This window comes from Squalius cephalus, assembly GCF_949319135.1.
Source record: "Squalius cephalus genome assembly, chromosome: 25".
Classification (NCBI taxonomy): domain Eukaryota; kingdom Metazoa; phylum Chordata; class Actinopteri; order Cypriniformes; family Leuciscidae; genus Squalius; species Squalius cephalus.
Genome location: NC_137146.1, coordinates 10398321 through 10411258, shown reverse-complemented (window position 1 = coordinate 10411258; position 12938 = coordinate 10398321). Strand labels below are relative to the sequence as shown.

Sequence of the window (12938 nt, the reverse complement as noted above, 5' to 3'; positions counted from 1 at the left end):
TGTGCTGCTTAATACTTTAGTGGAAACCCTGATACATTTTTTTTCCAGGATTCTCTGATGAATAGAAAGTTCAAAAGGACAGCATTTATTTGAAATAGGAATCTTTTGTAACATTATTAATGTCTTTACTGTCACATTGGATCAACTTAAAGAATCCTTTTAAAAACATATTTTTCCCCCACAAGAATTCTCTCCCTGAGAAGTGTAAAAGTCTAAACAATGATTAAATAAATACTTATTTTTCCATTTTTTGCACTTTTAAGAAGTCTGGTTTCTGTGTTTTAAAAACTTTAGAATGAAATAATAAATAATGACATTTTTTATCCATTTGGGTGAATTATTCTGTGTTTATTTGAGAACATTCAGTACTTCTCTGGTTTCAGATCTCTGTAGATGATGCCTAGACCATGCAGATGATCCAGAGCCAAAGCCAGTTCAGCCAGATAAAACTTCACATCCTCCTCTGTGAACATCACCTGAGGAAAAGAGAACAGATGCTTTAAGTGTCAATCAGACATTCTCTTCCTAAGTGTGCAGTCGTGGCGAAAATGGACTTGGCTACATATGAGACTGTGCTTGGGGTAACCATTCACTATTTACCTCCTTTGACAGTCGAGTAAAGAGATCGCCTCCTCTTAAAAAGTCCAGAATCAGATAGAGCTTTCCTTCGGTCTGGAATGCTGCGGGAAGAACACAAGAAGAGTGTGAGAAAGAGGGAATGGGTTCATGACTACCATTGATTGGCTGATGACCTGCACTTACCATAGTGTAGCTTTACAATAAAGGGATGATTAACCTCCACCAGGATGTCCCGCTCCATCTTAGTCCTGACGCGATCTCGTACTGAAAACACGCATAAATAACAACACTTTTGTTTACTTCTATTGAGTTCACTAACTACATTTTCTCTCTCCTCTAACAATGCCCCCCCCCCCCCCACCCAGAAATCTGGCACAGCAGAATTACGCAGATGGCACCGGATGACTAATTAAATAAAGGAGGGAGAAAAATGCAGTGCGAGAGACAAGCAAAGCTGAGAGCTGTAAGGGGAGGAGAGCATTTTACTCATGTGGATGTAGATGTGTTTATCATCTGGAGTGGCTGTTTTTTGCACGAACACCGATTTACATTTTTAAACAGCTACAACTGGGACTTAACCAACCAACACACTGGGATAAACAGAACTTAAACAGGTTATTGTGAAAAGAGTAATGCTTAGGAAGTTTTGTTAGATACTTAGGAATACTTAGGAAGTTAATGAGATTTTTGAACTGCCTTTAATATCTTGCTTTCACACCTGCAAGACTTCCTGTCGAGGGCAAAAACAATTAATTCATACTTACAGAACAGGATTATAGCCAACTGGAACTAAAAGCCTTCCTTCTTGTTTTATTGCCTTTGTTTCAAAGAGTGAAATTTGCCAGCTCATGCTTCATACTATTCATAGATGATATATGACCCATGTCGATATGTGACTATTCAGAGAGCATTGGATATGTTCAATAATAGAACTTAGAGAAGTTGAAGTGTAACAGAATTTGCTCTTTGTGTCAATATCAAATGTACCAATGTTAATGGATGATACCATAGATGTCTGGAGACCCTACACATTTACATTTTACTATGCAAAAAAATTGCAGAAAAATTACAACACAATCAGTTAATATTTCATTGGTTCTCTCTTGTTTTTGTGTGTTTCATTGCATTATCACAAATAAAACAATCGACTCCAAGCATAACTATGCAATATGCTTGTAAAATTCTTTACACATTTTTTATAATATTTGAATAAGGAGTGAATTTTCCTAGGCCGCACATCACTTTTGGCCACTACAGCATAGGCCCCGATCACCCACGGAAATGGCGGAGCACCTACGGAAAAACGCGAGATAGTCTCCATTCATTTTATCCATTAATAATAAAAAAAAAACTATTGAGAATCGAGAACCTCTCTGATTGGTGGATCTCACATCGGGTCCCGACGGATCGTAAATACACACAATTCTACTTAGCATTACAACATAACCTTGTGCTTTCTGTTTTTTGCATAAAGATAAATTGCATTTTACAAAATTAACTCCAAAGTCATCAGGTATGTCAGCGAGATAGCAACATTATGTCAGCATTGGCCACTGAAAAAACGCATTGGTCGACTTAATACCTTTTAGTGTGGCTTTTTTCAGCACTTTCATTGCGTATAGCTGTCCTGCATCTGGGCCTGTTGTTTTCTTCACCAAAAACACCTGCAACACAAAACCAAAATCAAGTCTTCATTAAAACAACAGTAAAAAACACAATTAGTTCTGTGCTGTACTGTGACACTGCAACCAAGGTGACCGTGACTAGTTCCACTTTTCCACTAGGCTTTTATCTGTGCTGATTATTTCTCAAAGCACAATACACACACACACCAAATACTAAAAATATACTCGTATAGGTGGGCGGTATGACCAAAATCTTGTATCACTGTATGAGTAATTTTAAATCACATAAACAATATGTACACAAAATAGTCACTTTCCCAAAAATGTTTTATTTATCACTTAATCGAATGACTTATTTACTTTAAAATTAAACAGATTGCATCTCATTTGAAAAAATGTTGTGCTATTTTTTGGAACGTGATGGATGCATACCAAAAGGTAAAATTATTCATTCATGTTTTTGTGAAAATTTTAAAGTGTGGGTTAACATGTATTAATTTAAACCATGCTTAAAATATAACACTCAACTTTCTCCGACATGTAACAAAGGGCTAACAGTTTTTTAATATTTACATACAATACTGAATTTATTAATATTCTGAATTAGCTTTTATTTTTATATTCTTAGTTGTATTATTTTTAAGTTAAGTTTTAGTCATTTTGTTATGTACTTTTTAAATTCATTTTTTATATTTCTATATAGCTTTTTATATATTTCTATTTAAATTTTAGTACTTAAACGGAAATTAGAAATGTTGCCTTGGCAACTAACTGAAACAAGTTATCGTTTTTTCATCTAAAATTTATATTTATATTTTATTTTATTTTACCCATGGTATAAATGGTATAACATAAGCTCCACCTGTTTATACATTTCTACCAACCTATATAATGTAAATAAAATCATACTTCAATTTGACATGACGTACCTTTCCAAAAGAGCCCTGTCCAAGCACCTTACGGAGCTCAAACTGCTGTGGGTCGGCCTTCTCCGAGCCCTCCTTGACAAGATGTGTGATGCTGATCTCTTTAACAGACACTTCTTCCTGGAGAAAAGATGACAACAAGACACAGAGAGAATCACGTCAGCGAGAAACATGAAAACTTTGACAATGCCAAAGTGCCATAGAAGGTACAAATAAAAATTCAGACGAGTAAGCCGGAGAAAAGTTGGTCACCAGCCAGACAGAAAACACTTCTAGTGAATTCACTCGAATCCAATAATAAACCTGGACATGCAGCATGAAGTTAATACACGGATGGAATAAGCGGGAATGTTTGCGAAGCGGTCGCAAACGCATCACTCTCACCCACGCCACGCACATCACAGCAGTGCCCCATGGTGTCCCACGTGTTCCCGAGCCCGACCTGGGGCTCGGCACCCTGCTCCATACTCGAGGGAGGAGGGGGTTGAGCCCCGTCAATCCCCCTGCAGCGTGCGCCTGCTGCTGGGCTTCTGATGCTCAGAGAGAGCAAGACCAAACTCAGTTGAAAGCTTGTGTGACGGACAGCTTCCCACACGGTTGCCATGACACCGCCCCCAATCCTCCTGCTTCATCACAGTACCGGTGGGCGTGGAGAAGGGTGACTAAAGACACAACGTTCAAGCTCTTCTTTCCTCACTCTCTTCCTCCCACTCTCTCTCTCTCTCTCTTTCCATCCATTTCTCTTTGTCTCCCCCTCTAAATCCATCTGCCTTCAATCTTCACATGGTGAGATGATGTCATCCTACGTTGGCGTACCAGCACAGTGTCTTTCATGAAAGTGATGAAAGTTTATGGGCACAGACGGCCCTCAATCACTTGATATACTGAGACCCAAACAATAACAAAACCTTCACTATGATGCATTTAGATACAGTAGTAGCTTAGACAACGTTCAACTAAAATTTTAAACACATCAAAGCTATATTTTGGGTGCTTGACTGTGCAAAACTCGCCATCAGGGTGCTGTGGGTGGGGCTATGTGGTTGCTAAGGTTGCTAAGCCCACCCACAAGTCTCTATCAAGATATTCTGGTCACTAGATACTACATTTTTTTAATCTGGTAGCTTAGAACCAGTGTTGTTACTGTTAACTAAAATATAATATATAAAACATAGCTGAAATAAAAAAAATAAAAAAATATTAGATGGAAAAACCTGAACTTAACTTAAACAACAAAGAATTAGAAACGTTGCTTTTTCAACTAACTGAAATAAGTTAGTTGAATAAATGAAGTACGTATTACTAAAACTTTAAGGGTGCTTTCACACTTGGTTCGATTGCCTGTTCCGAATCCTAGTTCGATTGCCCCCCCCATCCCCCTGCCCCCAATGGACTGTGTTCACATTATATTATTTGTATCCGAACCGCGGTACGCTTGCGTCATCAAGCTGCAATCGTGTTGCTTGGTAACCGCTACGAATGAAAATGTCAGCATTTTTATGTGTGTTTTCCAGTTGGAAAGGTTTCCAAGGTTTCAATTTGTTCTGATGACCAAAGTAAACCCTTTCCGCTCATCATGAAAGTGACGTGTGTGCGACTGACGACTGTCCTGTCGACCACATTATACGTCATCAATAGCGGTTCACTTCCGCGATTTGGTACGATTGCATTCATATCAGTAGCGAACCATACTGGAGTTCACATGAACCGTACCCCAGACCACCCTTTTTAAGCGGACTCGAGTACGGTTCGTGGGTGCACACCCGAGTTCGGAAGACAGTGTTCACATCATCCAAACAAACCGAACTCTGACGTCATTCAAACCCGGGTGCGCACCAAAAGTGCTAGTGTGAAAGCGACCTAAAACTAAAATGTAAAAGCTAAGACACATTTATACTGTTAGATAAAAACAGTAAAGCTGCGTCCGAAATCAAATACTTCCCAACTATATAGTATGCGAAAAACAGTACATCAAAAGAGTAGTATGTCAGAATACATAGTATTCCAGGCAAAAAGTCCCCGGATTACCTACTACTTCCGCCGAGATTCTGAAATGCGCATTTGATGGACACTTTACTATCCCATGAGGCCACAGGAGGAGATTTATGAATGGAGGTGAAGCGAGGTGATCTACATAATGAGTAATTTGATTGAACTTCCAAAAGTCATGACATTTTCACACAGAATGTGTTCAAAATTAACATTTACTGTTGCACACTACTGCATTCTCAATACGATTTTGGAAAAAAGGCTGAGCAGTATGCAGCATGTTTGTATTCCATTCCGAACACACCCTAAGATTTCCTACAATCCCTTGTGTAAAGTCTACTTCCACGAAGATCCCCAAATTCCCTCTTCCTCCCATCTCCAGTGTTATCACTAAAGCGCATGGAACCATAAATACCTCAGAGTCCCACGGAGAGCGATGTGGAAGCGAGGCCAGTGAATCCTCCATCCTGTTCCAGCCCAAATCACTCCGGCATCGTGTTAGCCTGGGATCCCTCAGAGCAGCCAGCATCCTGCCATGAGGCGCCGGATCTCCGTCCAGCCCTGACAGCGTTCCTAACCTTTCTGTTACTTCCTGAAGCCCTGTGGGCAAGTCTGTGGTATAATGGTGTAGCCGTCTTAGTCTAGTCCAGTCTGGAGAGTTTGTCTCTAGCATTTAAACCATGTGTTCCCCTGAAACAAGGTCTGTTTAGATAGTCAGACAAATAATTAAACCAGTTGCACTCCACTTCAGATGCCTTGGCAAGTTCTTGCTGAAAAGCATGGGAAAGGGTGGGAAGGAACTTGTAATCTTCCTTGGAAGCATCCAGAAGTCTACAAAGCATCAATGCCAGCTCCGTTTTCCTGATATATGGCAGAGAAAAATCATCGAACCAATCGATGGAGGAAAGGAAAAGCAAATGGAGGGAGGCAGGATCACCTGCACCATGTTAAGCACATACAAGCATCCAACCAGCAGCACCTCCCCGCCTCTCTCCTCGGCTCTCGCTGAGCAGAATTCACACCTCATCTCAATGTCGCCAAGAATGGAAACTGATACTTCAGAATGAGAATGAGTCGCTAACACTTTAGAGTCCAAATGAAAGTTGACAGAAATACAAAACGAGGCATTTAAAATCAGAGCCATGGGTACTACAAAGATCAAAGGTATTACGAAAAAGTGTTAAAGGCATGAGGCCTGAGTCCAGCATGCTTTAGAGTGTGTTTGTGTCCAGAGCTGTTGTCCAGTGTGTGTGTGTGTGGATTGTGGTGGAAGAGACTGTGATTCAGAGTACAGATGGTGACAATACAGGATGTTCATTAGTGTTAATTTCGTTTAACGAAATTTATGACGAAAAATGTTCGTTGACAACCTTTTTTTTTCAATGACCAAGATGAGACGATGACAAGGCGACACCAACGCCATTAAACGATAACTGTGATTATATAACTGTGATTATATCAACATGAAATATCATTGACGAAAAAAGACGAGACTAAAATGTAGTTAAAAAATAGAGTGATTTTGGTCAAGTTTTGTTTTCATCAAATCAAAGAGAAGACAAAACATTACAGACTGTTTTTAACAAGCCGCACACAACAGACCAAATATTGGTTTCTCAACTGGTTTCTTCATACAGATTTATTTACTTATTTCTTTACGCCACGTCAGCAACAGGGCTATTTTCATGGCGAAAACAGAATAAACAGCATAATTCATACAATTAACAAAAAACGATACAAGACATTTCAGGTTAATACAAGATAGAAATCCTAAAATACATTTAGGTGATACTTTTTTTAATACATATAATATCTCTGAATAGAACTGTTGTCTATTTACATTAAAAACATTGTAGTCCAGTAAAATGTTTAATAATCATTGTAGTTTGACATGGAAGGCATGATGGTGGTTCTTCACCTTTTAATAAATAACCACGTGTAAGTCTTGTATGACCTAAACGGCATTTAGTAAAAACAACTTGATCATACCTACAGTAGATTTGAAATGAGTAAAAAACATTCTTCTGATACTAGGACTTTATTCCTTTATTCCTTTATTTGTAGGAGTTTAGAGTTTAGCACTGCCCTAGCGACAAGCTGTTGTACCCTAAAGGTCAAATGTACGCACTTTTTATTATGTTTTGAAAAGAAATAAAAACATACAGAGTGGCTGGTGAATTTTGTATGTATAAAGATACATATAAAAATAAGATTCATTCATTTATATTTAATCTTTTTTTTTTATTTAAATATATATTTTGGCAATGAAATGGTTGCTAATAAAAAATGTTATACTCATTTGCAAGTATTGATAGTGTGCAGGAGTTCCTTGTTTTTTTTTTAAATATATATTTAGAATTTTTTAATTTTACAAAATGCCTACAAATTGTATCTAAGAGGAAAAACACCCTCAAACTCAGATCAAAACATTTAAAAAAAATAATACTATATAATTAAATACATCATCATAAAGTTTGTTTTGAGTGTCTGATACATGCCTTCCGGAGGTACACGTCAGCTCTGGGGCAAAACAGAAACCCGATCACTGTCCACAGTACGGTAGTAGTACTCACTGTTCTGCTGGGGAATCTTTCAGGCTGTCTCTGAAACAGCCTCCGTAGAGCCTTCAGCCTGCCTTGAAGCATGCAGATCACTGCCTCACCAAAAACAAGTGTCCAGGGCTTAGTGGCCGCCATACCGCTAGAGCCCTGCTTCTGCCTCTGGTCTGGAGGAACCCGGTCCAAGTGAGTGAGTATGTGTGCCAAGATATGCAAGAAGTTGTAAGGAGTGAGAGCCTGGATGATAATCACTGACTCACAGGGGGGAAAGCCCAGTCCTGAAGGAGGGAGTATTAAAGCCAAACTGGGAGATTCCCCTCTGCGAACCCACCAATCCCTCCGGTACACAGTCCAGGAGATCCCCACACACTTTCTCAGCTGACCATTCACACAGAGACACATACACACACGCTCTGCCTTGTTTCAGGATGTTGGGCTATAGCTGAGATTAGCAACACCTGTTGTAAAGTCCAGTGGTGCAATACAAGAACTGTCCCCTTCAAACAGAGACCATAGGTGTGCAGAACACACAGTGAACTTTCAATTAGCTCCACAAACACCTAAAAAAAAAACCACAGCTGGTTACAGAAGTAATCAATGTTGATATCTATTGTGGTTTATGGCCGTTTTAATAATACTAAGTATAATATATAATAATCACTGCGGTGTTTGATATATACACACAAACCATAGCAATATAAAACAGATATATAAACGTTCATATCTGTCCGGCCAAAAAAAATAAAAAGTCGCTGCTTGGATTTAAATAGGAAAATGCTTAGGAGTCTATGATTGGATCATTATTGCAGTAATTATTATGTTTTAGCATGTTAAAGAAAGAATGTAAAAGAATGGTTGGGAGGGAGCATGAAGAATCATTTTCACACATGAATAGGCACCACAGAGTCCAGACCTTAAAATCATTCAAAGTCTTTGGGATGTGCTGGAGGAGACTTTACAGAGTGCTGGACTTTTGCACCGTCAATACAAGATCTTGACCAAAAATTGACGCACATCTTGATGGAAATAAATGTTGTAATGTTATTTCCATCAAGAGATGCATCAACTTTTGGTCAAGATCTTGTGTGATTCATGTGTGAAAATGATTCTTCATGCTCCCTCCCAAACATTCTTTCACAATTTGAGCCTGATAAATCTTGACACTGTCATCATGGAATATGGTCATGATATGTCTTCCTACATGGTTGTTTAAGAAATGAAAAGCTATGCACTCCATCAAGTAGGGTTAGAAGAACTGTTGCCAAAACATATAACATGCTAGAACCATAATAATCACTGCAATAATGATCCAATCACAGACTCTTAAGTATTTGCCTATTTAAATCCAAACAACGACTTTTTTTTTTGGCCGGGCAGTGTATATATTTAGTTGAAAATGACAAGTAATGGTTTTGTATAGTGCCATCTTTTTCCAGCAAAAAGTGTTTATGAATTTGTGGAGTTACATTGTAATGAGTATTATCCATTGGCAAGTTTGGTACATTTTGGAACCAACAGAAAATTGACTAAATATTGTTTGAATAATCACCATGACTGACACAAAAAGTAAATTTCCTTTACACCATTGGTAACCAAAGAGGACATTACAGAGGGACAATACCAGCTTATGGGGATCTCCAAAGAGGAACATGCAATCCACTCAAACTCTATTTTCCACCTCTCCATGCTCGTACATCCTGTCAGCTGCACGTATGGAATTCTGGGAGTCAGTTTCACTAAAGCCGCTTGCGCAACACAATTAACAGCTCTGCTGGCCTGGCTTTGAGGACCTTGAAGTCAGAAAGGCAAACTCTATGCTCCATAAACAGGACGCCACACTCCCCATTTTCCACTCGGATGACACAAGCTCATCCAACAGCTCTGAAAAGAGTACATTATCATAGTACGAGAAGAGTTTCCTATTACGATAAGTCAGGTGCCAACAAACAGAAGCAGACCGTGGCAAACTCCGATTTGAACTGTGCTCTGGGTTTGGGTTTTGCGTGAGTGTGAGCACAATGGGTTATGCAACTCAACGGGAGGAGGTTTCTGACCTCAGAGAGCAGCTGTGAAATCTTTGAGGATCCAGTTTCTCTCATTGTACTTATGAATCTCAAGGTCAGACGTAGTGAATGACACAAGTGAGAGTTTGACGCTCCATTCTAGAACATGAGATAAAACATCTTAAAACTCAAAAGACGTCAGAGACAGGTGCACCGTGGGAACTCATAGTAGACTAATATATAAGATATAAAACATAAGGACCTAAATAAATCAAAACGTGACAGCCTAATGTTAATGTTAAATAAAAAACATATGCTTTATGCTGACATATTGAGCTGTGAAGCTCATGTGGGTGACAGAAGTTTGAATAAAACTTGCAACATTTCCTGATTCCTTTTGCCTTCATTAATTTCTCATTTTTCCACTATTTTTAATAAAAATGGCAAAAGCCTCTAAAATAAAAATAATTTTAAAAAGTTTCTAAAGTAAATAAAGATTAAACACAACATGCATTCATATATATTAATATTTAATAACATAATTCTGAAAAAGTATTTTCTTCTAGTGCATCAACAAATTCCTTCAATAACATATCCAATATCAATCTATATTCTTAAGAAAAATGAAGTGTGTGCATTTTTTAAGAGACAAAAAAAGATTTCTACATGAAGCAAATGGAATGGAGATGGAGCCATAATTTATTCATACATTTCCGAGAGGGGGACAGGAAGATCAATAGAGCTAATCAATTATAAGTGAGCTAGTGTCCTCGTCATGGTCCAACTCAAAGCTTTGGACCACAGCACTGAACATTCTGTAATATTTCAACTGACAGAAACACTTACGAGCTGAATGACTAATTCAAAAAGATGTCTGAAGATAACTAGGCTAAGGACCCACAAAAATCAAAGCATGTATTCTGGGTTTCTGCGGTTTTTAAAGGTCAGAGGTTTGAATTGAGTCATGACAAGTCAAAAACAAAAAAAAACTGATTATCTGGTTTCCAGGATCCTCTGGGTGGAACACCGACTGTGTTCAAACTGAGTAATATTATTTTAAATGTTTCCTTTGTGCTTTGTGTCCAACTCAGTCTCAACTTCCTGACAATTTCTGTGCTCCCTGTGAACTCGAAATGCACAGAGAAAACATAAAAGAGATAAAAAAGGACAAAAAGAAAGAAAGAAAAAAGAAATGAAGGCTCTGTCCTCCTAGATGAGACAGAGAATTCAAAATGTCAATCTGATTCATCTGATTTTGACAGATGTCAGAAAGAACAGACGCACAACACACAACAGACAGTCAACAACATTGAATGAAACATGTCAAAAACGCATCTGATTTCTGAAGGATCATGTGACACTGAAGACTGGAGTAATGGCTGCTAAAAATTCAGCTTTGCCATCACTGGAATAAATAATTTGAATATATATTCAAAAAGAAAACAGATATTTTAAATTGTAATAATATTTCACAATATTACTGTTTTTTTGCCCCAATCTTTTGAACAGTAGTGTATACTAATACATTTTTATTTGATACAACATTTAAAGTAGTGTTAGAAGTAATTAACTTTAAATTATATGTAAAGTCATATTTAATACTCATCAAATAAACTGTTTTAATGTATTATGGCTATACATATTAAATGTAATGTATCATTTAAATTAAACATTAATTCAATTCAATTTTCTTTAGATTTTAAGGTGAAATACAAGCTGGATGTGTTCTTGACAGGTTCCATTAAAGCCATATACACACTGTGCAACATACAAACACTCAAAACCATGTCTCAAACATAAACACACATGCCCTCCCTAGTGAAAAAAAAAGTATACTAAAATGTCTTTGAAATACTTTTTCTGTGCCAAGTATACTACAAATAAATTTACTTAATAAAAATACCCTGCAATTGTACTTTTGGTATACTAAACTGGTATACAACTACTTTACTTAATGCACTTTAATTGTGTGGAAGTAGTGCTGAGGTCCAACTAAAGATATACTTAAGTGTATTTGATTGTGCTAAAGTGGAACTATTTCAAGTATACTTTAGGTACACTTTAAATATCCTTCATTTTATGACTTATATTATACAGAATTAATACAAAATCTATATTAATATTGATATTAAAACACATTTTAGGTGTAATATTAAGAAATGTGCATTGTGCAATGAAATACTCCAAACAAAGTTTGCATATAATTTTATATCACATATATAAGTAGTGATATGTCAATAAATATGTTAATGGATTTGAAGTATACTTAGTATGAAATAAATGTGTTTTAAATAGAGGGTATAGGTTTTATTTACTAGGGCTGGTCTGAATAAAGTCATTGACAATGTCCCTATTAATGTTGCTTCTCTGGGGGCTTTTTCTGGAGCCAAGTCCACTAATTGCGAAGTTCAGACCATGCTGAACTCTCAGTCTCTAGGGCACAAAGCCATTGCTCATTAGAGAAAAATGCAACAAAAGAACACATGCACAGCAACACAAAATCCAAAATAGAATCCGAGAAAGTGTGGCCAATGCTTAAACAGAGCGAAACCGAGGGAGATTCCTAACTATTTAATGCCATATACTCCAAAAGCATTCTTCTGAAAAATGAATGCATCAGCCCTTGATGTGGTTCTTCCTGCTCAGAGCACCAATGAGCAAAGAATCCCCCACAAAGACTCAAACTACATTGTTCCATCTACACAATACATCCTTAGTACATCATCAGTTTCCTCCTTTCTGCCCTCTTCCCTTAAAGTCTCTCCCTTTAAAATAAGCTAACGCTTCATATCAGACCTGCTTAACCTTTAGAAAGCATATGTGAGCTGAATATTTGCACATGCTGCAATATTCGCAGAAATACTACAACTTTGACCTTAATCTCGCTAATGTTTCAAACTGACAATACCGAAGGGCTCCTACCCGCGTGTTTCTCGGTCTAATCCGCAGGGGGAACATTTTCAGCATGGTCCTGTCCGCATGTCAGTCCCTCCACGCTGTGGATGGATAAACCAGAACCCTTGTCCAGCGTGGCAGGAGCGGTCTCTTAGGCGGTCTGACTGTGGTGGGATCATACATGCATACAAAAGACAGGCAAAAGGAAACGCCTGCCCAGGAAGGGCCTAGAGCTGCAGGTCAGCACTGAGATTAGAGCATGTCCTGCCCTGGTTTCCTAGGCAACACCTGCACAGGAAGAGGCACATGTGTCCAAAGAGAGCATCAATAATATATCAGCCTTGAACATACATGCTCATACAC

General features: G+C 38.0%; 1 protein-coding gene across 8 annotated transcripts in view; it reads right to left on the bottom strand.

Annotated features, from left to right (window-relative positions):
- Nucleotides 1-12938, bottom strand: part of rps6ka3b (ribosomal protein S6 kinase, polypeptide 3b) — a 37237-nt gene that overhangs the window by 10614 nt on the left and 13685 nt on the right. For 2 of the 8 annotated variants that reach the window (XM_079863543.1, XM_079863544.1), the window contains exons 1-6: nt 7693-7830; nt 3134-3250; nt 2162-2243; nt 763-843; nt 601-680; nt 370-476 (exon numbers count right to left, since the gene is read on the bottom strand). In XM_079863543.1, coding sequence (XP_079719669.1) covers nt 370-476; nt 601-680; nt 763-843; nt 2162-2243; nt 3134-3250; nt 7693-7815 — 590 coding nt within the window. In that variant the 5' untranslated portion in view covers nt 7816-7830. Of the gene's footprint in view, nt 1-369; nt 477-600; nt 681-762; nt 844-2161; nt 2244-3133; nt 3251-3514; nt 3749-5534; nt 5693-7692; nt 7831-12602; nt 12744-12938 lie in introns of those variants that run through there. The other 6 variants (XM_079863547.1, XM_079863548.1, XM_079863549.1 and 3 more) reach the window with 5 other exon arrangements.